General features: G+C 35.2%; 1 protein-coding gene across 9 annotated transcripts in view; it reads right to left on the bottom strand.

Annotated features, from left to right (window-relative positions):
- Nucleotides 1-26,749, bottom strand: part of LOC134529175 (uncharacterized) — a 646,085-nt gene that overhangs the window by 332,324 nt on the left and 287,012 nt on the right. For all 9 annotated transcript variants that reach the window (XM_063363010.1, XM_063363001.1, XM_063363007.1 and 6 more), the window contains 3 exons: nt 21,684-21,830; nt 12,087-12,233; nt 2,222-2,353 (listed from right to left, as the gene is read on the bottom strand). In XM_063363010.1, the coding sequence (XP_063219080.1) occupies nt 2,222-2,353; nt 12,087-12,233; nt 21,684-21,830 (426 nt within the window). The remainder of the gene's footprint in view (nt 1-2,221; nt 2,354-12,086; nt 12,234-21,683; nt 21,831-26,749) is intronic.

Below are 26,749 nucleotides of genomic sequence, written 5' to 3'. Positions count from 1 at the left end.
GGCGTCATTGGAAGATAACGTGGTGAGTCAAGCCATGGATAAGGGTGAGAGAGAGGGGGATGTGGACAAAGAAACCCTTCATGACGTCATGTGTCGCGGACAGTCTATCTATCCAGGCGCGCGAAATGGCACACACCTACGCAATTCAGTTACAGTGCCCGGAGTTTTTAAGCAATTTGAACAATTTTTTTTATTTTTTCGTGTTTGGACAGATGATGCAAAGGCACATATTAATATAAAGTACCTCCATTCTATTACTGACACCACAGAGTGTATTTTTTAATAAGTTTCTGTTACAATTTACTTTCATTTTTTGGAAATCTATATTATTATTTTAATAAATTGGTGTTTTTTTGATGGTTCCTGAACCTTTACGTTAAATCGCTGTTTTCGTTAAATCCGTGTTCGCAAAATTGGGGTTCTACTGTATGTTTAGTAATCTATTGGAGTGATTAGTTGAAATTTCTCATAAATTGATACGAAAAAAGTGTGCAGGCATGTAAATACATCATTTTTCATTAGACTGTAAAAACTCTATGGTTAAATCTATATCAAATTGGGAATATGCACGAAGTGAATCTCAGATTAATTTCATTATTTATTTTTCAAAATGTTGGATTGTAAAATATAATTACAGCAGATTTGTACTATCCAAGCAGTGCATGTATTTATTGCGCCTGGCATTCTGAGAATATATCGGAGCAGCCCGCAGCACAGCAGGTGGCACAGTGTCTGGTGTTATCGCGTCTGCAGCCAGCGCGGCTCGACACGGCCCGGTCCCCTGGGGCGCGTTGTTGCCGTGCTGCCGGCAGGTATACGAGCCCAGCTTGTTGCCCCACGTTCCCAGGCAGTTCCGCTAACCCACGTATTCCTCGCGGTTTACACGTTCATGAACCACTGTACATAGTCGAAACACAAATGCGACAGAGTGAAAAGAAAGACAATTCAAAATATGGAAACGGTATAATACACAACCAAGTTATTTATTTTCTATAAAAAATATAAGTATAAAAATGGTGCATTCCATTTCAAATCATAATTTCAGAGTAACGTTAATAAAGATTTTAAACGTGTGGATTTTTAGTGGCTTAACTTTCACAAACTGAAAAGTAAATATATTCCATAATGTTTGGATAGTTAACTACCAAAGTAACATGGTTTAAGATTTCGGGCAGAACAAATAAGAAGAATGAAACGGATTACTGAACGGATACTTTTTATGTATGCATAAAGGCAATGCTACGGGTTACTTCATTGGGGCTGTATGGTTTTAACTTCTCTCATCATAACCAGATAATTTATTTCATTTAGCTGTCAAAATCCTCAAAAATTAAAGAATTTTGACAAGCTGAAAAAAATTATTTATAAAAAATTTTCTCAACTAAATCAAAAACATATCATGAAATAGCCAGTATTATTGCATTTAAAAATTTTAAAAATTTCAGAATGATTTTCTTTGGTTTGTTCATAAATAAGACTAGTAAAGAAATTTTCTTTAGTACTTGGTTTTCAACATGATTCTACGTCTGAAAGCTAATGTAATAGTTTGGCCTGTTGCACAAGAAGGAAATGTGGCACAGAGACCGAAAATTGGTACCTGTAGGAAAAATCATTCAAAGAAATCATCCAACTGTTGTTATGCACCCGTATTAGCTGGTAGTTTGGTACAGTATACTTGTGATTGGTTAAAAAGTAATGTCACCAGACCACAAGAATTTTTTTTTGTGTTCAGGAGGGAACAAAAAAAACAGGGTTGGTCAACGTACTAAATGGGGAAATCATGCTTGATCCCGACAAGAACAGTTCTATCAAAACCTTTGGTACTCTCAAAAAAATTAATGGGGTTAGAAAATTTATTAATATGATGGATACTGTTCTAAATTAGTTCCACAATCATCTGAAAAGGACACCTGCATAAATATTTGAAAAAGGGAGTAAATATATAAATTTTTTATTGGTTGAAGAACTAAAAGAATATTTTAAGGAAATAAATAGATGCCTTACAACCCTCGGGTGCTGTTACTTCAATATTTTAATGAAATTTTAATAAGTATTTCACATTGCATTGCACTGTACCTGTGTCTAATAGAAGTACTGTTGTGTAACGAATATACATCTAAGATAAAAAGTTACAATCTCAAAACCACAACAGATATTTTAATTTTACAATCCCATATAAATTAATAATAAAAATGAATATCATCAACCTCGCCATGATCACCATCTTTTGGAGTAGGTTCCTTCTCTCCATCTGACTCGTCAGTCGACGAATCGTGTGACGTTGGGCTCTTACTTCTATTACATCATCCGAGCACGTTGAATGACTTGGCGAAGCTATCCTCTCAACTATATTCTACAAAAAAATAAGAAAAAGTTTAGGTATCCCACTTACCATTGTAACATCAGACATAATTTAAAAAATAAAACTGGAATTATAATACTATAATTTTATGGTACACAACAGCATATCTACTATATAATTTAAACCTCATTTTGTTATACAAATAACACACTATTCTTGAGTTTAGAGAATAATGTTTAAGCTCTCAGAATATATGGTCATGAAACAACATGACTGTAGCGTATTACATTGTAATGTAAAATATGTAGGTAGGTAGTCAAATGAGCAGGTGGCTAAAGGTGTGAGAGATTACAGTTGGTTGTGCAGTACACAAACAGCGATGTTTGGGGCAATGAGAATTGCAACCCATTAGGTGGTTAAGGATTATGTGCAGACATAACAGTGGCGAAAGAGATTGTTCGTAGAAGTGTCTGTGAAAATAAAGGTTATGGGGATATAGCATGATGGCTAACGTCAGAGTGATTAGAGAATTCATGCTGGGTCATGACAGTTAGGAGTCATATCGCAAAAATATTTATTTTCATCGTTATGAAAAAAAAAAACACATAGATGACGTAAAGTGTGTGGTGTATTCTACAGTTTGTGGGTTAGTGCTGTCTGACTTGGCCATGTGTTTAATCCCGCTTAACAAACCAGATGCGGTTTAACTCAGTGAAGTGTTTACAAAGCTCTTGACGTATTTTCAAACAAAGCCCAGCGAGATCGTGGAGACATACAAGTTTCGCAAACACCACTAATGCGAAGGGGAGTATATAGCAGTGTATGTAACAGAATTGCGATACCTAGAAATGCATTGCAACTTCCCATTTCTAAAACAAATTATTTGGAACCAGTTGGTGTGCGGGATGCAGGACAGGGATGTACTGCACACCATGTTTTACAAGAATAGGCTCACTTTAGAAGGATGCTGTTCTCATTGTCATGGCAGCAGAGGCAGAGGAAAGGAATGTGTCACACTAAAGAAGTGAGACAAGTACAGAAATAAGTCCACTTCATGGTAACCACAATGCAATGGATAAAGTTGCAGGTGAAGGATGTACAGACCAGAGCAAAGGATAAAAGTCCACAAAATTCAACTAAGCAACCATGTTAGCGGTGTTCGGAACCACATTAAGCAGAATCTTGTAGGCATGTAACAACAGTTTGCCATTAGTCATCCAGGCCGGGTTACATAGAAAATGCATGCATTAAAAAAAAAAAAAAAAAACACAACAGTAGCATGCAAGGAAAGGCTAGAGGAACAGTAAACAATGGCAGGATGCACATGTTGTCTGCAACATTGCATTGTAAAATTGCTTTGCCCACGTGGTCGCAACAACAGTTAGAAATAAAAATGAAGAAAACGGTTGAGGTGATAGTGCGCAGCAGAAGAATTGTGACGCTTCCCTTAGTGGTAACTGAGGCTAATGGGCCCCATTTACAAGGGAGAAAATGGTTTCATCCCTTGGTTATTTTGGTTAACCCTCTGACTGTGTATCTCGCGATTTTCGCGTGCAGTAATTACTGGTATAACTTACGCATTCCGCGATTTCCGTGGACACGAACATTTACGTGCTGTATTACAATGTTATCCCGTGATTTTCTTGTCCAAGCAATCTGTGCTGCTTCCGTGACTTAGTTGAAAATTTTCCCACAGATGTCGCTTAGAACTTGCCTATAGTTGTTCATTTCCTCGCTAGATGGGATTGTGTATTCAGGTTTTATAGACGACTCGCGAAGAAATTAACGCGCCAAATTTTTTGTCTATTATTTCATGTGTACAGGTGCTTTTTTTTTCTAGTGAACCGTGAATAATTTTTCATCATTTTCATAGTATTGAATCCTATTTGTGTTATGAAATGCTAACAAAATTCACAAATTTTCATTTTGAGGTAAGTTTTGTTTTTTAGTTACTTACAAGTGATGTAATAATGGTTCAGTAAATGTGTATGTTTGGTCATCAATATAAATTGTACATGAAGAATATGTATGTGTTTAATATATATAAAACTACTTATAAAATTTTCATCTTTTCTTTTTGAAGTATAAAATTCTCAGTTTGGATTGCAAAATTGAGTATGTGTTTTTATTAGGCCTATGCGAATATTCGAGTTTTCGAATATCAAAACGAATAGTTTATTATTCGTATTCGATTCGATTACGAATACTAACACTTCGAAAAAACGAATATTCTGTCATTTACGAAAAAGGCTGAGCGGGAAAATTTCGGGATCAAGGAGGTTATTCTCGTTGGGCGGGGGCAAAAGTTCCGCGGGATTTTCGTAATCTTTTAGAGTTATGTATGTGGAGTTATTCCACTACATCTGGCCACGTAAATTTTGTTTGAACACAGTAATTCGGAGCGATAACTAACGTATTTTATGTAGAAGAATGTCGTCAGGTCGTTTAAAATATATTTGAACTGTCAGCATACTGATAAAGATAAATACGTGTCTGTAAAATCTACACAACCGGGGTGTTATAGGTGACAGTTTTCAGATTAGAGGGTGAAACATGGTTTGTCGGCACTGTAATTTCGTTCCGAACATGACGGCACAGAATAAACAATTCTGTGGTGACGGCGAAGAGAAAGAAAATTGTACAGACCATGTGGAAAACATCTGGCCGCATACTCACAGCAAAGACTCCAAAAGCCTAACATGCTACGTCAATGTTTTTCAGTAGGATAATACACATTAAACGACTGGATGCAGACGGCCACCCCCGCCCCCCTTCAAGCCCTACCCAACCTTCCCAAATTCCTCGCGTAGTGACAGCTCAGGCAATTATCCTGTCCCGCGTGTCAAAAAAAAAAGTTACACTAGGAGGGTGTTTATTTGCCATTACTTATAAGTACTTGCACACTGAACATCAGAATGGCTGATGTTCCAACAGTGGGACGATCTGTGATTTGGAAATTTTTTGACATGTCGCAAACAAGTAAACAAGAAAAAATTTGCAAACGATGCAAGAAACGTTTGAAAACTCCAACGGGTATGTATTAAATAGTTAAATCATAGTCATTAACGTGAAACATATATCAGCTTTGCATGAAATTACCTAGATGATTTTTTTTAACAGTCCTTGAATATCATAAAGGATTACATTGTTATCACATGGATAGGTTAGCACATCTGTGATTGGCAAGTGTAGTTTTTAAGTATTAGTTTTTAAGTATTGTTTCTTTGTGCTAAAGTGTGGTTATGTAGATAATAACAGAACTGCACCCTTTCTTAACCTAATAAAAATCTCACACCTTATTTCAGTCTGGAACTTTTAATATTTTTAAAATTAAGCACCACAATTTTAAACACACTCAAGACACTTATAATGATGTAAATGGATATTTCATGAAAATGGCAGATGTTTAGATTCATAGCATTGAAAACTTTTAAACATTCAAGAATTCAAAACTTTTTTTTTGCTTGAAACAAATTATAGATCTGATCTTGATATGCTTAAGTGAAATTAATTTTAAAAAAATAAGATGATTTATGACAATTGCAATATTTATCTTAGTTAAAATCATGCAGTTTTTTTTTTAAATTTTAATTTCTATGTAATAAAATAAAAAAAATTATAATATGTTTTCCATACTATATAAATACATTTTCCACTTTTTCAGGGACAACTACTACCTACCATGATTAACCACTTGCAGCTACATTATGATGAAAATTCAGATTATCAATCTCAAGTCAAGAAACTTAAGGTTACAAGGACACAGATGGAGACTTCTGCAGGTTCATCACACACACAGTCAACAACTTCCAGCTTCATTCAGCCAACCAAGTGGGAGCCTTCAAACCCTAATGCAAAAAAACTAACTGACAGGGTAGCAAATTTCATTGTAAAAGGTATGCATCCCTTTGCCATTGTAGATGAACCAGGATTTAGGGCAATGTTGGAGGAAGCACAACCCAAATACACTGTTCCAAGCCGTACAACATTCTCAAGCAGTATTGTTCCAAATTTGTACCAAAAATGCAAAAGTAAAATGCAGGAAACATTGGCTAATGATATCCAAGATATTCAGTCAATGTCATTCACAACAGATTCTTGGACATCAAGAGCCTCAGATTCTTATCTGTCTCTCATTTCCATTATGCAGACACACATTTTAATTACAGGCCTTAAAGTCAGCAAACTGAGTGGTGCTCATACAGCACTTTCCATAAAAGCTTCTATTGTTGAAACTCTGGAGGAATGGGACATATTAAGTGAAGGAAACAATATCCCACTGTTTATTGTCTCAGATAATGCTCATAACTTTAGAGCTGCACTTGAAGCAATAAATTGCAAATCACGAACTTGTTTTGCACATACTTTCCAGCTGGCAATTGGAGATGCCAAGAAGTAAACAGAAGGACTTCAAAATATGTGCCAGAAAGCAAGGTCCATAGTGATCCACGGTTAAAAGTTTCACTAATTGAGGATGGGGAAAAAAAAAAATGGGTTGAAAATTTGTGCAGGGAGGAATGTAAGCTGTGTAAGCTGAACACAGTAGCTGAAACTATAACTGAGACAAGTGAGGCTACAAGTGAAATGCCTATTAAGAAGTCATCTCTGTGGGCCTACGTGAAACCTTCAACAGCTGCTCAGTCTACGCTTGCAAGCTACGAAGAAACTATTCAAGGAGAAGTAAACGAATGTCTGGCAGCACCCTTAATCCCAAAGAATGAAAATCCTTTCAGTTTCTGGTCAAAGAAGAGGCGCACTTGTTTCCGAATCATAGCTGTGGTAGCAAGAAAGAACTTGCCTATACCTGCCACACAAGTGTGCAGTGAGAGACTTTTCTCAATAGCTGGAAACATTGTGACGTGTAGAAGAGAGTGTCTACTCCCCAAAAATGTAGAGCAGCTTGTGTTTCTCCAGAAAAATTTAAATTAGCTAATATGTAGTGATGTGACAAAACTTTTTTTAATACGAACTAATTATAAAATTGGAGAACCTTAAAATATTAATAACTGTCAGTTTTTTTTAATTCTACATACATTGTATCAGTAAATATGTACCTGTTATCATATTGTAATGTGATGTGATATAACATGTTTTATGGGATTTAAATTCTCATTCCAATTATTCGAACTCAATATGCGTATTCGAGAATAATTTGGTATTCTTATTCAAATACGATTCGAACTAAAAAACTGATATTAGCACAGGCTTAGTTTTTATATATCACATTAGGAATTTTGTAATTTTGCTTCGAAGCTTATACTTGCAAATTACAAACTTAGGCACCATTACCATAGTAAAAAAAAAGATTTGCTACGATTGGAAATTACAAATAGTAAATTCCTAATTCCTAATTCAATTGGAATACGACCAGTGCATTTGTAGTATGAATTTTCATATAAATCTTCTAAAAATATTTATTGACGCGTCGGGTGCTACATGAATATGTGACCTATTCAAATTAGCACTTTTACACGTGACTCAGGTTTGCTTTCAACTTCAATGACATAATTTCGTATATTGCTTTTGTCAGCTTCGAAAAATACAAATTATAAATTATGGGCATAAACAAATGACAAACAAATGGTTCGGATTGTAAGTGTGTGTTTTATTTATGCTCTTTCCATGTAGTATGAAATTTTTGTCCTGTGCTGAAATAAACATAATAGATACCTGTACATAGGAAAATTCTTACGAATCATCATTGTTTTATTATTTTGTCCATTACTTCATGAAATTCACCTTCAATATTGTAAATGTTTGTTACAGAAATTGTGTAAAATGTGCTTCATTATCTGAAATAGACTATATTATATCACAATAATCAGCTATCAAAGGCAAAACGTTCTTTGCAGCACATATCAAAAAAACTTTTCCCCTGTGTGAAACAAATTGCATTTTTATGTTTTTCTTTAGTAAATTTTCATTTCTAGAGTATTTTGTCTGGATTTATTTCCAGAAATAATGCCGTGAGATGGCTTCGAGTAACAGAAAAAATTTGAAGGACAGAAATGAAACAGATTGTGAATCTGACAACGAAGGTGATTATGTGCCTTGCTCTTATGAAAATGATTCAGATGCGGATTCTGTCGACTTGGGTAGAGGTAGTGATAGTAGTGACGATTCATCTAACATTTCGGTTTCAAGTGCCTATTTACTACTTCAAGAGAGTAGTGTGTGGTGTGATGTGGACATGCAGAACATCCCTCCAGCACCACCAAGATTTCCTTTTACAGGTAATCCAGGTGTAGTTGTAGACATAGATTCCACATGTAAACCATTGGAGTGTTTAGAACTATACTTTGATCAGGTATTGATTGACATTGTTGTTAGGGAAACAAATATATATGAAGAACAATTCACTATCAAAAATCCCCCAAAAGAAAGATCAGTTATAAAACATGGATCCCAACTACTGAAAATGAAATTAGGCTGTTTTTAGGAATCCTTATTCTTCAAGGAATTGTGAAGTTGCCATGGCAAGAATAGTACTGGTACAAAATAAAGGTCATTCAGTCTTCAATATTTTCTCAACTCATGTCCAGAAACAGGTTTCTTCTACTGATAAAATTTTTGCACTTTGCAAACAATGATAGCACTGACCTTCGCAACCATTCCAATCCAAATTTGTGGAAATTTTTTGAAATAATGGAACACTTGTGTAAAAGATTTAGTGAAGTCAGCTTGGATGAGAGTCTAATGCTTTACAAAGGCCGTCTTGGATGGAAAATGTTCAATGCAAAACAAAAGCTCGTCTTGGACTGAAATGATTTGTGTTGTGCGAGACTGACTCAGGATACATTTGCGACTTTCTTTTATACACTGGAAAGAGCACAGTCTATAACGAGAAGTATGACACATATCCCATTTCTACCAAAGTAGTCCTGCATCTGATGGATCAGTTCTTGAATATGGGCTACTGTGTAACTGTAGACAATTGGAACATGTCTCGAGAACTTGCGGATGTGCTTATAAAACAGAGGACGGATGTATATGGGACTGTAAACAGCAGAAGAAAGGATCTGCCTCAAGGTTTCTCAAAGGGAAAATTACAAAAGGGTGAGATCCAAGCTTTCCAGCTTAGTAAGGTTATGGCATTCAAGTGGCAGGATAAGAAAACTGTTTGCCTCTTGAGTACAGTGCACAATGCTACCACAAAAGTAGTAAAAAACAGAAGTGAGATAGAAGTTGTCAAGCTGAAAGTAGTGTGCGACTATAATGACACTATAGGTGGAGTAGACCGTTCTGATCAAGAAATGTCATATTGCCCTTCATCTTGAAAACAACAACACAAGTACTACAAAAAGATTTTTCGTTATTTCATAGACCAAGCTGTTTGGAACTCGTACATCATATTAACCAAAATTTCTTCTGGAAAGTCAATTGATTTTTTAGAATACCGTCTCCAACTTGTTGAGAGCCACATTGAAAAATATTCAGCTCCAAACGACCACTCTCCAAAAGGGAGACCAAGTGCTAAACCAAACCCACTGAGGCTAACAGCACGCCATTTTGCTAGGCATATTCCACCGAATACTATCAAAAAAGAGCCATAATGACAGTGTGCAGTTTGCTGTGCTAAGAAGAACGAGAATGGCAAACGTATGAGAAAATAAACCATTATCTGGTGTAAGGACTGTGGCGTTAGACTTTGTTTAAAGCCATGTTTTCTGATTTATCATACTAAGAAGAACTTTTAAAAATTATTATTATTATATTTTTTGATGTAAATTTATATAATCATTCCTTTAAGAAAAATAAATAAATGCATTATTTTTTAAATTTAAAAAAAAAAATACATGGTCAGAGGGATAAGGGAGCTGCTCGCAAAAAAATTCCTTTATGGCATTTATTCATCCTACGCAGAGCATCTCGGTACCAAATATCAGAATATTTAGGCATATAATTTTTAGATACATGGCTAGCCAAGATTAAGTATTTTCAATTTTGAATACTACAAAACATGAAAACGAAACAAGATATGTCATTTAATTTGGTATAACTGAAGTATGTTTAGTAATCTATTGGAGGAATTATAGTTGAAATTGCTCATAAATTGATACGAAAAAAGTGTGCAGGCATGTAAATAAATCATTTTTCATTAGACCGTAAAAACTCCATGGTTAAATCTATATCAAAATGGGAATATGCACGAAGTGCATTCAGATTTAATTTTATTATTTATGTTTCAAAATGTTGGATTGTAATAAAATTAACGCAGATTTGTACTATCCAAGCAGTGCATGTATTTTTTGTGCCTGGCATTCTGAGAATATATCGGAGCAGCCCGCAGCACTGCACGTGTCACAGTGTCTGGTGTTATCGCGTCTGCAGCCAGCGCGGCTCGACACGGCCCGGTCCCCTGGGGCGCGCTGTTGCCGCGCTGCCGGCAGGTATACGAGCCCAGCTTGTTGCCCCACGTTCCCGGGGAGTTCCACTGACCCACGTATTCCTCGCGGTTTACAGGTTCATGAACCACTGTACATAGTCGAAACACAAATGTGACAGCGTGAAAAGAAGGACAATTCAGAATAAGAAAACGGTACGATATCTAACAAAGTTATTTATTTTCTAAAAAAATATAATTTTAAAACTGTGCATATAATTTCAAATCATAATTTTAGAGTAACGTTAATAAAGATTTTAAACGTGTGGATTTTTAGTGGCTTAACTTTCACAAACTGAAAAGTAAATATATTGCATAATGTTTGTATAGTTAACTGCCAAAGTAACATGGTTTACGATTTCGGGTAGTACAAATAAATAATAATGAAACGTATTACTGAACGGATACTTTTTATGTATGCATAAAGGCAATGCTACGGGTTACTTTATTGGGGCTGTATGGTTTTAATTTCTTTCTTCATAACCAGATAATTTATTTCATTTAGCTGTCAAAATCCTCAAAATTTAAAGAATTTTGACAGGCTGTAAATAATAATTTATGAAAATTTTTCTCAACTAAATTAAAAACATACCAAGAAATAGCCAGTATAAATGTATTTTAACTTTAAAAAATTTCAGAATGATTTTGTTTGGTTTTTTTATAATTAAGACTAGTAAAGTAATTTTCTTTAGCATTTGGTTTTCAACATGATTCTACATCTGAAAGCTAATGTAATAGTTTGGCCTGTTGCACAAGAAGGAAATGTGGCACAGAGACCGAAAATTGGTACCTGTAGGAAAAATCATTCAAAGAAATCATCCAACTGTTGTTATGCACCTGTATTAGCTGGTAGTTTAGTAGAGTATAGCAGTGATTGGTTAAAAAGTAAGTTCACCAGACCACAAATTTTTTTTCTTTGTGTACAGGAGGGAACAAAAAAACGGTTTGGGTCAACGTACAAAAATGGGGAATCATGCTTGATCCCGACAAGAACAAGTATATATCAAAACCTTTGGTACTCTCAAAAAAAATAAATGGGGTTAGAAAATTTATTAATATGATGGATACATTTCTAAATTAGTTCCATAATCATCTGAAAAGGCCACCTGAAAAAATATTTGAAGAAGGGAGTAAATATATAAATTTTGTATTGGGTGAAGAACTAAAAGAATATTTTAAGGAAATAAATAGATGCCTTACAACCATGGGGTGTTGTTACTTCCATATTTTAATGAACTTTCAATAAGTATTTTACATTGCATTGCACTGTACCTGTATCTAATAGAAGTACTGTTGTGTAACGAATATACATCTAAGATAAAAAGTTACAATCTCAAAACCACAACAGATATGTTATTTTACATTCCCACATAAATTTAAAATAAAATGAATATCACCAACCTCGCCATGATCACCATCTTGTGGAGTAGGTTCCTTCTCTCCATCTGACTCGTCAGTCGACGAATCGTGTGGCGTTGGAGCTCTTACTTCTATTACATCATCCGAGCACGTTGAATGACTTGGTGAAGCTATCCTCTCAACTATATTCTACGAAAAAAAAGAAGGAAAAAATTTAAGTATCCCACTTACCATTGCAACATCAGACATAATTTAAAAAATAAAACTGGAATTTTAATACTATAATTTTTTGGTACACACCAGCATATCTACTACATAATTTAAACCTCATTTTTTTATAAAAGAAAACACACTATTCTTGAGTTTAGAGAATAATGTTTAAGTTCTCAGCATATATTGTCATGAAACAACATAACTGTAGTGTATGACATTGTAATGTAAAATATGTAGGTAAATAGCCAAATGAGCAGGCGGCTAAAGGTGTGAGAGGTTACAGTTGGTTGTGCAGTACACAAACAGCGATGTTTGGGGCAATGAGAATTGCACCCCATCATGTGGTTAAGGATTATGTGCAGACATAACAGTGGCGAAAGAGATTGTTCGTAGAAGTGTCTGTGAAAATAAAGGTTATGGGGATATAGCATGATGGCTAACGTCAGAGTGATTGGAGAATTCATGCTGGGTCGGGACACTTAGAAGTCATATCGCAAAATATTTATTTTCATTGCTTTGAAAAAAAAACACATAGATGACGTAGAGTGAGTGGTTTTTTCTACAGTTTTTGGGTTAGTGCTGTCTGACTTGGCCATGTGTTTAATCGTGTTTAACGAACCACATGCGGTGCAACTCAGTAAAGTGTTTACAAAGGTCATGGCGCACTTTGAATCAAAGTCAAGCGAGATCATAGAGACATATAATATTTACAAACAAGATTAATGTGAAGGGGAATGTATAGCAGTATATTTCACAGATTTGCGATGCTGAAGTACATTATCGATTCTAAAACATAAGCTACAGAAACAAGGGGTTGTGAGATGAAAGACAAAGCAGTACAGCACACTATGTTGACAAAAAAAGCTCACTTTAAATGATGCATTTCACATTTTCATGACAGCAGAGGCAGAGGAAAGGAATGTGTCACACTGATGAAGTGAGACAAGTACAGAAATAAGTCCACTTCATGGCAACCACAATGCAATGGATACAGTTGCAGGTGAAGGAGGTATAGACCAGAGCAAACAGATGGAGCTTGTAGAGCAAAGGATAAAAGTCCACAAAATTCACTTAAACAACCATGTTAGCGGTGTTCGGAACCACATTCAGCATAATCTTGTAGGTATGTAACAACAGTTTGCCATTAGTGATTCAGGCCGGGTTACATAGAAAATGCATGCAATAAATAAAATAAAATAAAACATAAACAGTAGCATGCAAGGAAAGGCTGGAGAAACAGTAAACAATGGCAGGATGCACAAGTTGTCTGCAACATCGCATTGTAAAATTGCCTTACCCACGTGGTAGCAACAACAGTTAGAAATAAAAATTAAGAGAACGGTTGAGGTGATAGTGAGCAACAGAAGAATTACGATGCTTTCCTTAGTGGTAACTGAGGGAAATGGGTCCCATTTACTAGGGAGAAAATGGTTTCATCCCTTGGGTATTTTGGTTTAACCCTCTGACTGTACCCCGCAAATTTTGCGTGCAGTAATAACTGGTATAATTTACGCATCCCGCGATTTCAGCGGGCACGAACATTTATGTGCTGTATTATATTGTTATGCAACAATTTTCCCGTCAAAGCAATCTGTGCTGCTTCCTTGACTTAGTTGAAAATTTTCCCACTAGATGTCGCACAGAACTTCGCCTATAGTTGTTCATTTCCTCGCTAGAAGGGATTGTGTATTTAGTTTTTATAGACGACTCGGGAAGAAATTAACGTGCCAAATTTTTTGTTTATTATTTTATGTGTACAGGTGCATTATTTTCAAGTGAACCGTGAATAATTTTTCTTGATTTTCATCTTATGAATCCTATTTGTGTTATGAAATGCTAACAAAATTCATAAATTATCGTTTTGAGGTAAGTTTTATGCTTTTTAGTTACTCACAAGTGATGTAATAATGGTTCAGTAAAATGTGTATGTTTGGTCATCGATATAAATTTTACATGAAAAATATGTATGTGTTTAATATATAGAAAACTTCTTATAAAATTTTCATCTTTTCTTTTTGAAGTGTAAAATTCTCAGTATTGATTGCAAAATTGAGTATGTGTGTTCATATATTAAATTAGGATATTTGGTAATTTTGCTTCGAAGCTTTTACTTGCAAATTACAAACTTCGGGCACCATTACTATAGTAAAAAAAAAAATTTCGCTCTGATTGTAAATTACAAATAGCTAATTCCTAATTCCTAATTCAATTGGAATACGACCAGTGCATTTGAAGTGAGAATCAGTTTTGTTTTCAATCTCAATGACGTAATTTCGTATATTGTTTTTGTCAGCTTCGAAAAATACAAATTACAAATTCTGGGCATAAACAAATGAAAAATAAATGGTTCAGATTGTAAGTGTGTGTGTTATTTATACTCTTTCCATGTAGTATGAAATTTTTGTCATGTGCTGAAATAGATACTTGTACATAGGAAAATTCTTACGAAACATCATTGTTTTATTATTTTTTGTCCATTACTTCATGATATTCACCTTCAATATTATAAATGTTTGTTGCAGAAATTGTGCAAAATGTGCTTCATTATCTGAAATAGACTATATTATATCACAATAATCCGCTATCAAAGGCAAGATTTTCTTTGCAGCACATATAAAAAAAACTTTTCCCCTGTGTGAAACCAATTGCATTTATATGTTTTTCTTTAGTAAATTTTCATTTCTTGAGTATTATGTCTGGATTTATTTCCAGAAATCATGCCGTGAGATGGTTTCGAGTAACAGAAAAAATTTGAAGGACAGAAATGAAACAGATTGTGAATCTGACAACGAAGGTGATTATGTGCCTTGCTCTTATGAAAATGATTCAGATGCGGATTCTGTCGACTTGGGTAGAGGTAGTGATAGTAGTGACGATTCATCTAACATTTCGGTTTCAAGTGCCTATTTACTACTTCAAGAGAGTAGTGTGTGGTGTGATGTGGACATGCAGAACATCCCTCCAGCACCACCAAGATTTCCTTTTACAGGTAATCCAGGTGTAGTTGTAGACATAGATTCCACATGTAAACCATTGGAGTGTTTAGAACTATACTTTGATCAGGTATTGATTGACATTGTTGTTAAGAAAACAAATATATATGAAGAACAATTCACTATCAAAAATCCCCCAAAAGAAAGATCAGTTTATAAAACATGGATCCCAACTACTGAAAATGAAATTAGGCTGTTTTTAGGAATCCTTATTCTTCAAGGAATTGTGAAGTTGCCATGGCAAGAATAGTACTGGTACAAAATAAAGGTCATCCAGTCTTCAATATTTCCTGAACTCATGTCCAGAAACAGGTTTCTTCTACTGATGAAATTTTTGCACTTTGCAAACAATGATAGCACTGACCTTCGCAACCATCCAAATCCAAAGTTGTGGAAATTTCTTGAAATAATGGAACACTTGCGTAAAAGATTTAGTGAAGTCTATCTATCAGCAGACTCTCTCAGCTTGGATGAGAGTCTAATGCTTTACAAAGGCCGTCTTGGATGGAAAATGATCAATGCAATAAACGAGCTCGTTTTGGACTGAAATTTTTTGTGTTGTGCGAGACTGACTCAGGATACATTTGCGACTTTATTTTATACACTGGAAAGAGCACAGTCTATAACGAAAAGTATGACACATATTCCATTTCTGCCAAAGTAGTCCTGCATCTGATGGATCAGTTCTTGAATATGGGCTACTGTGTAACTGTAGACAATTGGTATATGTCTCGAGAACTTGCGTATGTGCTTATAAAACAGAGGATGGATGTATATGGGACTGTAAACAGCAGAAGAAAGGATCTGCCTCAAGGTTTCTCAAAGGGAAAATTACAAAAGGGTGAGATCCAAGCTTTCCAGCATGGTAAGGTTATGGCATTCAAGTGGCAGGATAAGAAAACTGTTTGCCTCTTGAGTACAGTGCACAATGCTACCACAAAAGTAGTAAAAAACAGAAGTAAAATAAAAGTTGTCAAGCTGAAAGTAGTGTGCGACTATAATGACACTATGGGTGGAGTAGACCGTTCTGTTCAAGAAATGTCATATTGCCCTTCATCTAGGAAACAACAACACAAGTACTACAATAAGATTTTTTAGCATTTCATAGACCAAACTGGTTGCAACTCATACATCATATTAAGAAAAATTTCTTCTGGAAAGTCAATTGATTTTTTAGAATACCGTCTCCAACTTGTTGAGAGCCACATTGAAAAATATTCAGCTCCAAACGACCACTCTCCAAAAGGGAGACCAAGTGCTACACCAAACCCACTGAGGCTAACAGCACGCCATTTTGCTAGGCATATTCCACCGAATACTATCAAAAAAGAACCATTATGACAGTGTGCAGTTACTGTGCTAAAAAGAACGAGAATGGCAAACGTATAAGAAAAGAAACCAGAATCTGGTGTAAGGACTGTGACGTTAGAATTTGTTTAGAGCCATGTTTTTAGATTTATCATACAAAAAGAACTTTTAAAAATTATTATTATATTTTTTGATGTAAATTTATATAATCATTCTTTTAAGAAAAAAATTAAATGCATTATTTTTTAAATTTAATTTTAAAAAAATTACGTGGTCAGGCAGTTGGGGCTGTTCGCAAAATAATTCTTTATGGCATTTATTCATCCTACGCAGAGCATCTCGGTACCAAATTTGAGATTATTTAGGAATAAATTTTTAGATAAATGGCTATCAAAGATTGATTATTTTCAATATTGGATCCTACAAAACATGAAAACGAAACAAGATATATGGCTATAAAATTTGGTATAACTGAAGTATGTTTAGTAATCTATTGGAGGAATTAGTTGAAATTGCTCATAAATTGATACGAAAAAAGTGTGCAGGCATGTAAATACATCATTTTTCATTAGACCGTAAAAACTCCATGGTTAAATCTATATCAAAATGGGAATATGCATAAAGTGCATTCCGATTTAATTTTATTATTTATGTTTCAAAATGTTAAATTGTAATAAAATTACAGCAGATTGTACTATCCAAGCAGTGCATGTATTTTTTGTGCCTGGCATTCTGAGAATATATCGGAGCAGCCCGCAGCACTGCAAGTGCCACAGTGTCTGGTGTTATCGCGTCTGCAGCCAGCGCGGCTCGACACGGCCCGGTCCCCTGGGGCGCGCTGTTGCCGCGCTGCCGGCAGGTATACGAGCCCAGCTTGTTGCCCCACGTTCCCGGGGAGTTCCTCGCGGTTTACAGGTTCGTGAACCATTGTACATGCGACAGCGTGAAAAGAAGACAATTCATAATAAGGAAACGGTACAATACCTAACAAAGTTATTTATTTTCTATAAAAAAATATAAGTATTAAAATGGTGCATCCCATTTCAAGTTATAATATTAGAGTAACGTTAATAAAGCTTTTAAACGTGTGGAATTTTAGTGGCTTAACTTTCACAAACTGAAAAGTAAATATAGTGCATAATGTTTGGAAAGTTAACTGCCAAAGTAACTGGTTTAAGATTTCGGGCAGTACAAATAAGAAGAATGAAACGGATTACTGAACGGATACTTAGAAAGTATGCATAAAGGCAATGCTACGGGTTACTTCATTGGGGCTGTATGGTTTTAACTTCTCTCTTCATAACCACATAATTTATTTCATTTAGGTGTCAAAATCCTCAAAAAATTAAATAATTTTGAAAGGGTGAAAATAATTATTTATAAAAAATTTCCTCAACTAAATCAAAAGCATATCATGAAATAGCCAATATAATTGTATTTAAAACTTTAAAAAATTTCAGAATGATTTTGTTTGGTTTGTTCATAAATAATACTAGTAAAGTAATTTTCTTTAGTACTTGGTTTTCAACATGATTCTACGTCTGAAAGCTAATGTAATAGTTTGGACTGTTGCACAAGAAGGAAATGAAACATAGAGACTGAAAATTGGTACCTGTAGAAAAAACCATTCAAAGCAATTAGGCAACTTTTGTTATGCACACGTATTAGCTGGTAGTTTGGTACAGTATACTTGTGATTGATTAAAAAGTAAGGTCACCAGACCACAAGATTTTTTCTTTGTGTTCAGGAGGGAACAAAAAAAACGGATTTGGGTCAACTTACAAAATGGGGAAATCATGCTTGATCCCGACAAGAACAGTTATATCAAAACCTTTGGTACTCTCAAAACAATTAATGGGGTTAGACAATTTATAAATATAATGGATACTGTTCTAAATTAGTTCCACAATCGTCTGAAAAGGACCCCTGCCTAAATATTTGAAGAAGGGAGTAAATATATAAATTTTGTATTGGGTGAAGAACTAAAAGAATAATTTAAGGTAATAAATAGATGCCTTACAACCCTCGGGTGTTTTTACTTCCATATTTTAATGAAATATCAATAAGTATTTTACATTGCATTGCACTGTACTGTAGGGCCGCGACGTCAAGGCGGGTCGACTCCCTAGAGCTCAGCGACCTTGTAATCGACACGTCCTGCCTTGCCTGCTCCGCAGATAGCAACGGCCTGGAAGACTTTATGTCGTTCCGAAAACATTGGTCGAGAACAATCTCACGTCTGGTGCAACACAGCGCAGATCTTAATGATAGAAAGATGCGATAATGGTTTACGGTAATTTATTATTTAAAGGTAGTGCACTATTTGCTGACTGGGTAGCTAAGTCAAACATAGTTAAACATAGCTATACAATACTTTAAAGTTAAGAACTAAATTTGTAATTGTGAGTTGCTGTAGGAAACACAATTATTTTGACTTGCAGCTAACTCCCTCGCTGATGCTTTCTTTTCCATTTGGTTTGGCTGAAACGTGAAGACAATCAACATGATACTTTCACGCATGTCAACAACCTTACCACTTTTATGCACTCGGGTTGGTATTTTTTCCATAACAGCACTCTGAAAGAACCATTTTAGTCATTTCGAGGGGGCCGAAAACCATATTTCTAACAAACCATCCTCGGGTATTTTATAAAACATTGACCCATAGATAAACGTATATTCTTTTCATGTAGTACAATCCTACTGACAAAACGTTTAGTACTTTGACTCAGAAAATAACGTGAATGACATGCTATTATAACACTATTTAGCTACCAGTAGAGATTTAAGTTAAGATGAATGACAGCAGTGTGAAATAATGTTGACATTAAAAACACGATAATAGTAACAATGTTTGGCATCAATTGTATTAAAACAGAAAAAAATATCACAGTCATAACACAATATAGTAACATAATATAATAATTACATTGTATCCTAGCAAACAAAGCCGAAGTACTCTGAAAAAACACTTTTTGACAAATAAGTTTTAAAACATTTGTATTAAGATTAATAGAACTATCTCAAACATAAAAGTATGAATTTTGGCAGTTTAGAGAATCTGAAATAAACAGTGTTGCATAGCAGCATGTATATGAATTTCACAATGGGACAGCAAGAACAGATTCATCACTACTGTCAGTAGTTGCGTCACTATGTTCAGATGCACTGTCATTACACACATTTATTATAAAACCTTCCAATGCATCATCCATGACCCAGTCCTTTTTCCAATACTCGTCCTCTTTACTGACCACGTGTTGACAGTAAACTTCCCAGTCGGTGCTTGTGATGGAATCTAAGGCCCTGGTGATTTGCGACTGCAACGCTTGCAACGAAAGTTCACCAGAAGTATTGTTCTCACGAATTAAACGCTTCATTTTGGCCCACGCGAGCTCAATATCATTTAATTCACAATTATTGGGAGGCAGACGAATTACACGATGACCATGTAGCTCAGCTAACCTGTCTACTCTGAAACGTTTTTTTCTCGGTCAATGTTTTTCAACAAGTTCGGTAAGTGTTGTTTTACGCATTTTATTGTCACATTCTATACCTTTTCTCTGCAACCAAGCTATCACTGCACATTTACTGTCGTACTTGGATGGCGGTTTGTCTTCCTGCTTGCAATGATATGGAGCATTATCCATAACCAAGACTGAAGCGGGTGGCCAATTTGGAATCACTTTTTCCGTAATCCATTTTTCAAAGTTTCCAGAGTTCATCTGGCCGTGGTAGTCTCCTGTTGTGCCTGCTTTATAAACAAGAGAGGCTCCGGGAAGGAAGCCTTGCCTAGAACCAACGCTTACAACTATCAGTCTGTGCGCTGCATTTCCTGTTGCCATTACACCTTCAACGACACCTTTCTTTTACCAACATTTCTGAAAGGTTAAATTAGTGTCGACCCAGGATTCATCCATGTAAAATATCTTCTTCTCAGCCTCCCTGCACTGTTTCATCTGAGTCAGGTACCGTGATCGCCAAGCAACAACGCCAGATATTTCGAGAAGAAGCATTCGCTTATTTAAGCTTCTTCTCCACACAAAACCCATGTCTTTGAGTATTTTACGCAGCTATATCTTTCCCCAACTATATCCGATTTTTTCTTTCAAAACTGGCAGTAGTTTCCTTGTTGTGGGAACCACTTTTTTTACTGCATAAAATTTGTTGATAGTGTCTCTGATCACTCTTCTATCAAAGTCATCAACTGACAACATACGTTACGTTTCCCAGTTTTTTTTGGCCTGAAATGAATAATTAAACATGAGAGGCTGTTTCACTGTCAAATAAAGTTGTGTTATATATATATGTAAATATAAACATATAAATTGTTAATAAACAATATATTAATAATGCATTAATATATATCAAAATCATATATATCATAAAATATATAATGCAATATATATAATGAATATGTATGTATAATGTATGTAATGCAATATAATGTAATATAATATCATGTAATATATTGCAATATGTGTAGCAATATCGGCTACACTTGTAGATAACAAATATACTAACTAGTGGTGCAGAAAGTCTGGAAAATAGCCAAATGCAAAACAAACAAACCGCGGATGAAATTACGGGGAATGCGTTTAAAAACTTATAATGTAAGTATTATTATTTATAGTTATAATTACCTTTTTTGCCTGTTGTTGTTTGTTTTTTATTTGGCAACTCTCTGTTGTGTTTTCGGATGCGCGAAACTGATCTTTGGCTTATACCTGAGTATCGCGCAGCTCTTTCAGTTGCCATCACATAACTGGATTACACTACTTATAATTCCCGTCTCCCCACTGTGTATTACTTTATTATATCTTGAATCTCCTGCGTCGAGCTCCATTGTTCACTTCAGACTGAGAGCGTGGCGCCTGATGTTTTTGCTATGAACCGCATAGCGGCTGATGAGCGCGCGCAGCTGCTTCCCCTCTCATTTACTCTTCCCCGCTTCCCCGCAAAACGACACGCCAAGACGTCGCGGCCCTACAGTACCTGTACCAAATAGAAGTACAGTGGTGTAACGAATATACATCTAAGATAAAAAGTTACAATCTCAAAAACACAACAGATATGTTATTTTACATTCCAACATAAATTTATAATAAAAATGAATATCACCAACCTCGCCATGATCACCATCTTGTGGAGTAGGTTCCTTCTCTCCATCTGACTCGTCAGTCGACGAATCGTGTGGCGTTGGAGCTCTTACTTCTATTACATCATCCGAGAATGTTGAATGACTTGGTGAGGTTATCCTCTCAACTATATTCTACAAAAAAAAAAGAAAAAAATTTAAGTATCCCACTTACCATTGTAACATCAGACATTATTTAAAAAATAAAACTGGAATTACAATACTATAATTTTGTGGTACACACCAGCATATCTACTACATAATTTAAACCTCATTTTGTTATAAAAGAAAACACACTATTCTTGAGTTTAGAGAATAATGTTTAAGCTCTCAGCATATATAGTCATGAAACAACATAACTGTAGTGTATGACATTGTAATGTAAAATATGTAGGTAAATAGCCAAATGAGCAGGCAGCTAAAGGTGTGAGAGGTTACAGTTGGTTGTGCAGTACACAAACAGCTAAGTTTGGGGCAATGAGAATTGCAACCCATCATGTGGTTAAGGATTATGTGCAGACATAACAGTGGCGAAAGAGATTGTTCGTAGAAGTGTCTGGGAAAATGAAGGTTATGGGGATATAGCATTTTGGCTAACGTCGGAGTGATTGGAGAATTCATGCTGGGTTGGCACAATTAGGAGTCATATCGCAAAAATATTTATTTTCATTGCTATGAAAAAAAGAACACATAGACGACGTAAAGTGAGTGGTGTTTTCTACAGTTTGTGGGTTGGTGCTGTCTGACTTGGCCATGTGTTTAATCGCGCTTAACGAACCACATGCGGTGCAACTCAGTGAAGTGTTTACAAAGCTATGACGTATTTTCAACCAAAGCCCAGCGAGATCGTGGAGACATACAAGTTTCGCAAACAAGACTTATGCGAAGGGGAATATATAGCAGTCTATGTAACAGAATTGCGATACCTAGAAATGCATTGCAACTTCCCGTTTCTAGAACAAATTTTTGGAACCAGTTGGTGTGCGGGATGCAGGACAGGGATGTACTGCACACCATGTTTTACAAGAATAGGCTCACTTTAGAAGGATGCTGTTCTCATTGTCATGACAGCAGAGGCAGAGGAAAGGAATGTGTCACACTGAAGAAGTGAGACAAGTACAGAAATAAGTCCACTTCATGGCAACCACAATGCAATGCATACAGTTGCAGGTGAAGGAGGTACAGACCAGAGCAAACAGATGGAGCTTGTAGAGCAAAGGATAAAAGACCACAAAATTCACTTAAGCATGTAACAACAGTTTGCCATTAGTGATCCAGGCCGGGTTACATAGAAAATGCATGCATTAAAAAAAATAAAATAAAAGACAAACAGTAGCATGCAAGGAAAGGCTGGAGGAACAGTAAACAATTGCAGGATGCACATATTGTAGGAAACATGCCATTGTAAAATTGCCTTGCCCACGTGGTCGCAACAACAGTTAGAAATAAAAATGAAGAAAATTGTTCAGGTGATAGTGAGCAGCAGAAGAATTGCGACGCTTCCCTTGGTGGTAACTGAGGGTAATCGGCCCTGTTTACTAGGGAGAAAATGGTTTCATCCCTTGGGTAGTTTGGATAACGGAGCTGATCGCAAAAAAAATATATTTTTTTCTGTATGGCATTTATTCATTCTACGCAGAACATCTCGGTACAAAATTTGAGATTATTAAGGCATATATTTTTAGATAAATGGCTATCAAAAATTGATTATTTTCAACCTTGGATACTACAAAATATGAAAACAAAACAAGATATGTCTATTTAATTTGGTATAACTGAAGTATGTTTAGTAATCTATTGGAGGGATTAGTTTAATTTGCTCATAAATTGATACGAAAAAAGTGTGCAGGCATGTAAATACATAATTTTTCATAAGACTGTAAAAACTCCATGGTTAAATCTATATCAAAATTGGAATATGCACGAAGTGCGATCAGATTTAATTTTATTATTTATGTTTCAACATGTAGGATTGTAATAAAATTACAGCAGATTTGTACTATCCAAGCAGTGCATGTATTTTTTGTGCCTGGCATTCTGAGAATATATAGTACGCAGCCCACAGCATTGCAGGTGGGACAGTGTCTGGTGTTATCGCGTCTGCAGCCAGCGCGACTCGACACGGCCCGATCCCCTGGGGCGCGCTGTTGCCGCGCTGCCGGCAGGTATACGAGCCCAGCTTGTTGTCCCACGTTCCCGGGGAGTTCCACTGACCCACATATTCCTCGCGGTTTACAGGTTCGTGAAACACTGTACATACGACAGCGTGAAAAGAAAGACAATTCAAAGAAGGAAAAGGTACGATATCTAACAAATTTATTTATTTTCTAAAAAAAAAAAAATATAACTATTAAAATGGTGCATCCCAATTAAAGTCATAATTTTAGAGTAACGTTGTTAAAGCTTTTAAACGTGTGGATTTTTAGTGGCTTAACTTTCACAAACTGAAAAGTAAATATATTGCATAATGTTTGGATAGTTAACTGCCAAAGTAACATGGTTTAAGACTTCGGACAGTACAAATAAGAAGAATGAAACGGAGCAACTAAAAGGATACTTAGAAAGTATGCATAAAGGCAATGCTACGGGTTACTTGATTGGGGCTGTATTGTTTTAACTTCTCTCTTCATAACCACATAATTTTTTTCATTTAGCTGTCAAAATCCTCAAAAATTAAAGAATTTTGACAGGCTGAAAATAACTATTTATAAAAAATTTTCTCAACTAATTCAAAACATATCATAAAATACACAGTATAATTGCATTTAAACTTTAAAAAATTTCAGAATGATTTTGTTTGGTTTGTTCATAAATAAGACTAGTAAAGAAAGTTTCTTTAGTACTTGGTTTTCAACATGATTCTACGTCTGAAAGCTGATGTAATAGTTTGGCCTGTTGCACAAGAAGGAAATGTGGCACAGACACCGAAAATTGGTACCTGTAGGAAAAATCATTCAAAGAAATCATCCAACTGTTGTTATGCACCCGTATTAGCTGGTAGTTTGGTAGAGTATACCAGTGTTTGGTTAAAAAGTAAGGTCACCAGACCACAAGATTTTTTCTTTGTGTTCAGGAGGGAACAAAAAAAAACGGATTTTGGGCAACGTACAAAAAGGGGAAATCATGCTTGATCCCGACAAGAACAGTTCTATCAAAACCTTTGGTACTCTCAAAAAAATAAATGGGGTTAGATAATTTATTAATATGATGGATACTGTTCTAAATTAGTTCCACAATCATCTGAAAAGGACCCCTGCTTAAATTTTTGAAGAAGGGAGTAAATATATAAATTTTGTATTGGGTGAAGAACTAAAAGAATATTTTAAGGAAATAAATAGATGCCTTACAATCCTCTGGGCAGTCCCCACTCCTATATATATATATATATATATATATATATATATATATATATATATATATATATATATATATATATATATATATATATATATATATATATATATATATATATATATTTTCTGAGCTTGGAACATAACCTTATACTCCACTTCACCTTTACTCACCTTACAGAAGTAATACTTAAGTACGGTGGGTGATGCCGCAGAGGTGAAGAAAATGTTTAATCTGTGGTGTTGATGACTCGTTGACTCATTTAAAACTAATTTATACAAAAACCCTTGAACACTAGATACATTAAAATTAATGAGCCAACAACAAATAACTCCTGTTGCAGATAAACTGTAGGGGATGTGTTCAGTATGCTATGGAATCCTAGACTATGGTATACTTGTAGGAATGCAGTTAGAAATAAATAACAACAAAAGAATTATGATGAGAGAAACAAAAATATTTAATGGTGGAAGATTTATTATTTAAAATTAAGAGCAGTCTGAATGAAAATATAGTTGTGAAGGTGGAAATGGTATATAAAATGACTATAAACAGGGGGCAAAACACAGCAAACACTTTCACTAACTACAAAACACTGACACACAAAACCAAACACTGATTACTGAAAACCTTGAAAATATTATTTAAACAGTATTAAGATTGATAAATATGAAAATCTTACAATAAGTTTAGAATTCTCTTTGGTGTATGACGTAGTTGAAGATTAGTAGAAAATTTATTATATTTTACAGGCTTTATTTCTGAGCAAAAAACAAATTCATAGTTATTTTGAATATTTAAAATTTACGTGTGATCAATCCCTTCTGGAGTCTAATTGTAGCTAAACTCATCGGGAGATACGGAGGCACAGATAAATTACAAATGTTTGTAGATACTTTAATCCAGTTTAACTTCAAAGAGATAGTTTTAACGAAAACAGAAAATAATAGTTACTTAAGGCACATGGCATTACTCAGTAGGAGCAATTTTAACTCAATCAGTTGGACCACTGAGTGTTCGGAAAACGTAATTCTCTTTATATAAAAATAGCCAAAAATATTTGATCTTCGTTCCAAATAATGTTTAAAGTTACAAAGTTTACGTGGCGGTACAGTTCAACAATTAATGCGGGCGTAAAATCACTTTTACTATAAGCTCCTTGCTTAGTACAATGGCGACGCTATTTGCTTATGGCGTACCTTTAATAGTGAAACTCAAGTCAATTTGCATCTAAAATAACTTTCTTAATACCAGAACAACTTTACTCACTGTCCATGTCTGGGTCGAGATGCACAATTTTACACTACACCATATAAGCAACAATACAAGATAAACATATTTTATAGATTTTAAATCACCAAGGCGTTAGGCCTTAGCCTATACGTGGTAACGCCAGAAAAAAAGACTTCCTCTTTTATTTTAATCTACTTCCTGTTCCGGTGCTGCCGAATCCCGTGAAGACCCTGTCTGGGAGATCCAGAGCAGCATCTCATGGCCTTCGGACACAACAATAGTGTTAAATCACAGGTAAGTAATAGCTCGAAAAACAATAAGATTCCAAATAAAAATGTGAACAGGATGAAACATACATGACAAATCAGTAGGACTTCCAACAATGCATAGGAAAATAAGTTCATAATAATAAGGTTCAAAATATTTTAAGTTCTTGTTTTCAGGTTAGACCTATAGTGTTTTGCAAGTTG

The sequence above is a fragment of the Bacillus rossius genome, chromosome 2 (assembly GCF_032445375.1).
Source record: "Bacillus rossius redtenbacheri isolate Brsri chromosome 2, Brsri_v3, whole genome shotgun sequence".
NCBI lineage: Eukaryota > Metazoa > Arthropoda > Insecta > Phasmatodea > Bacillidae > Bacillus > Bacillus rossius.
This window is presented reverse-complemented; position numbering and strand designations above follow the sequence as displayed.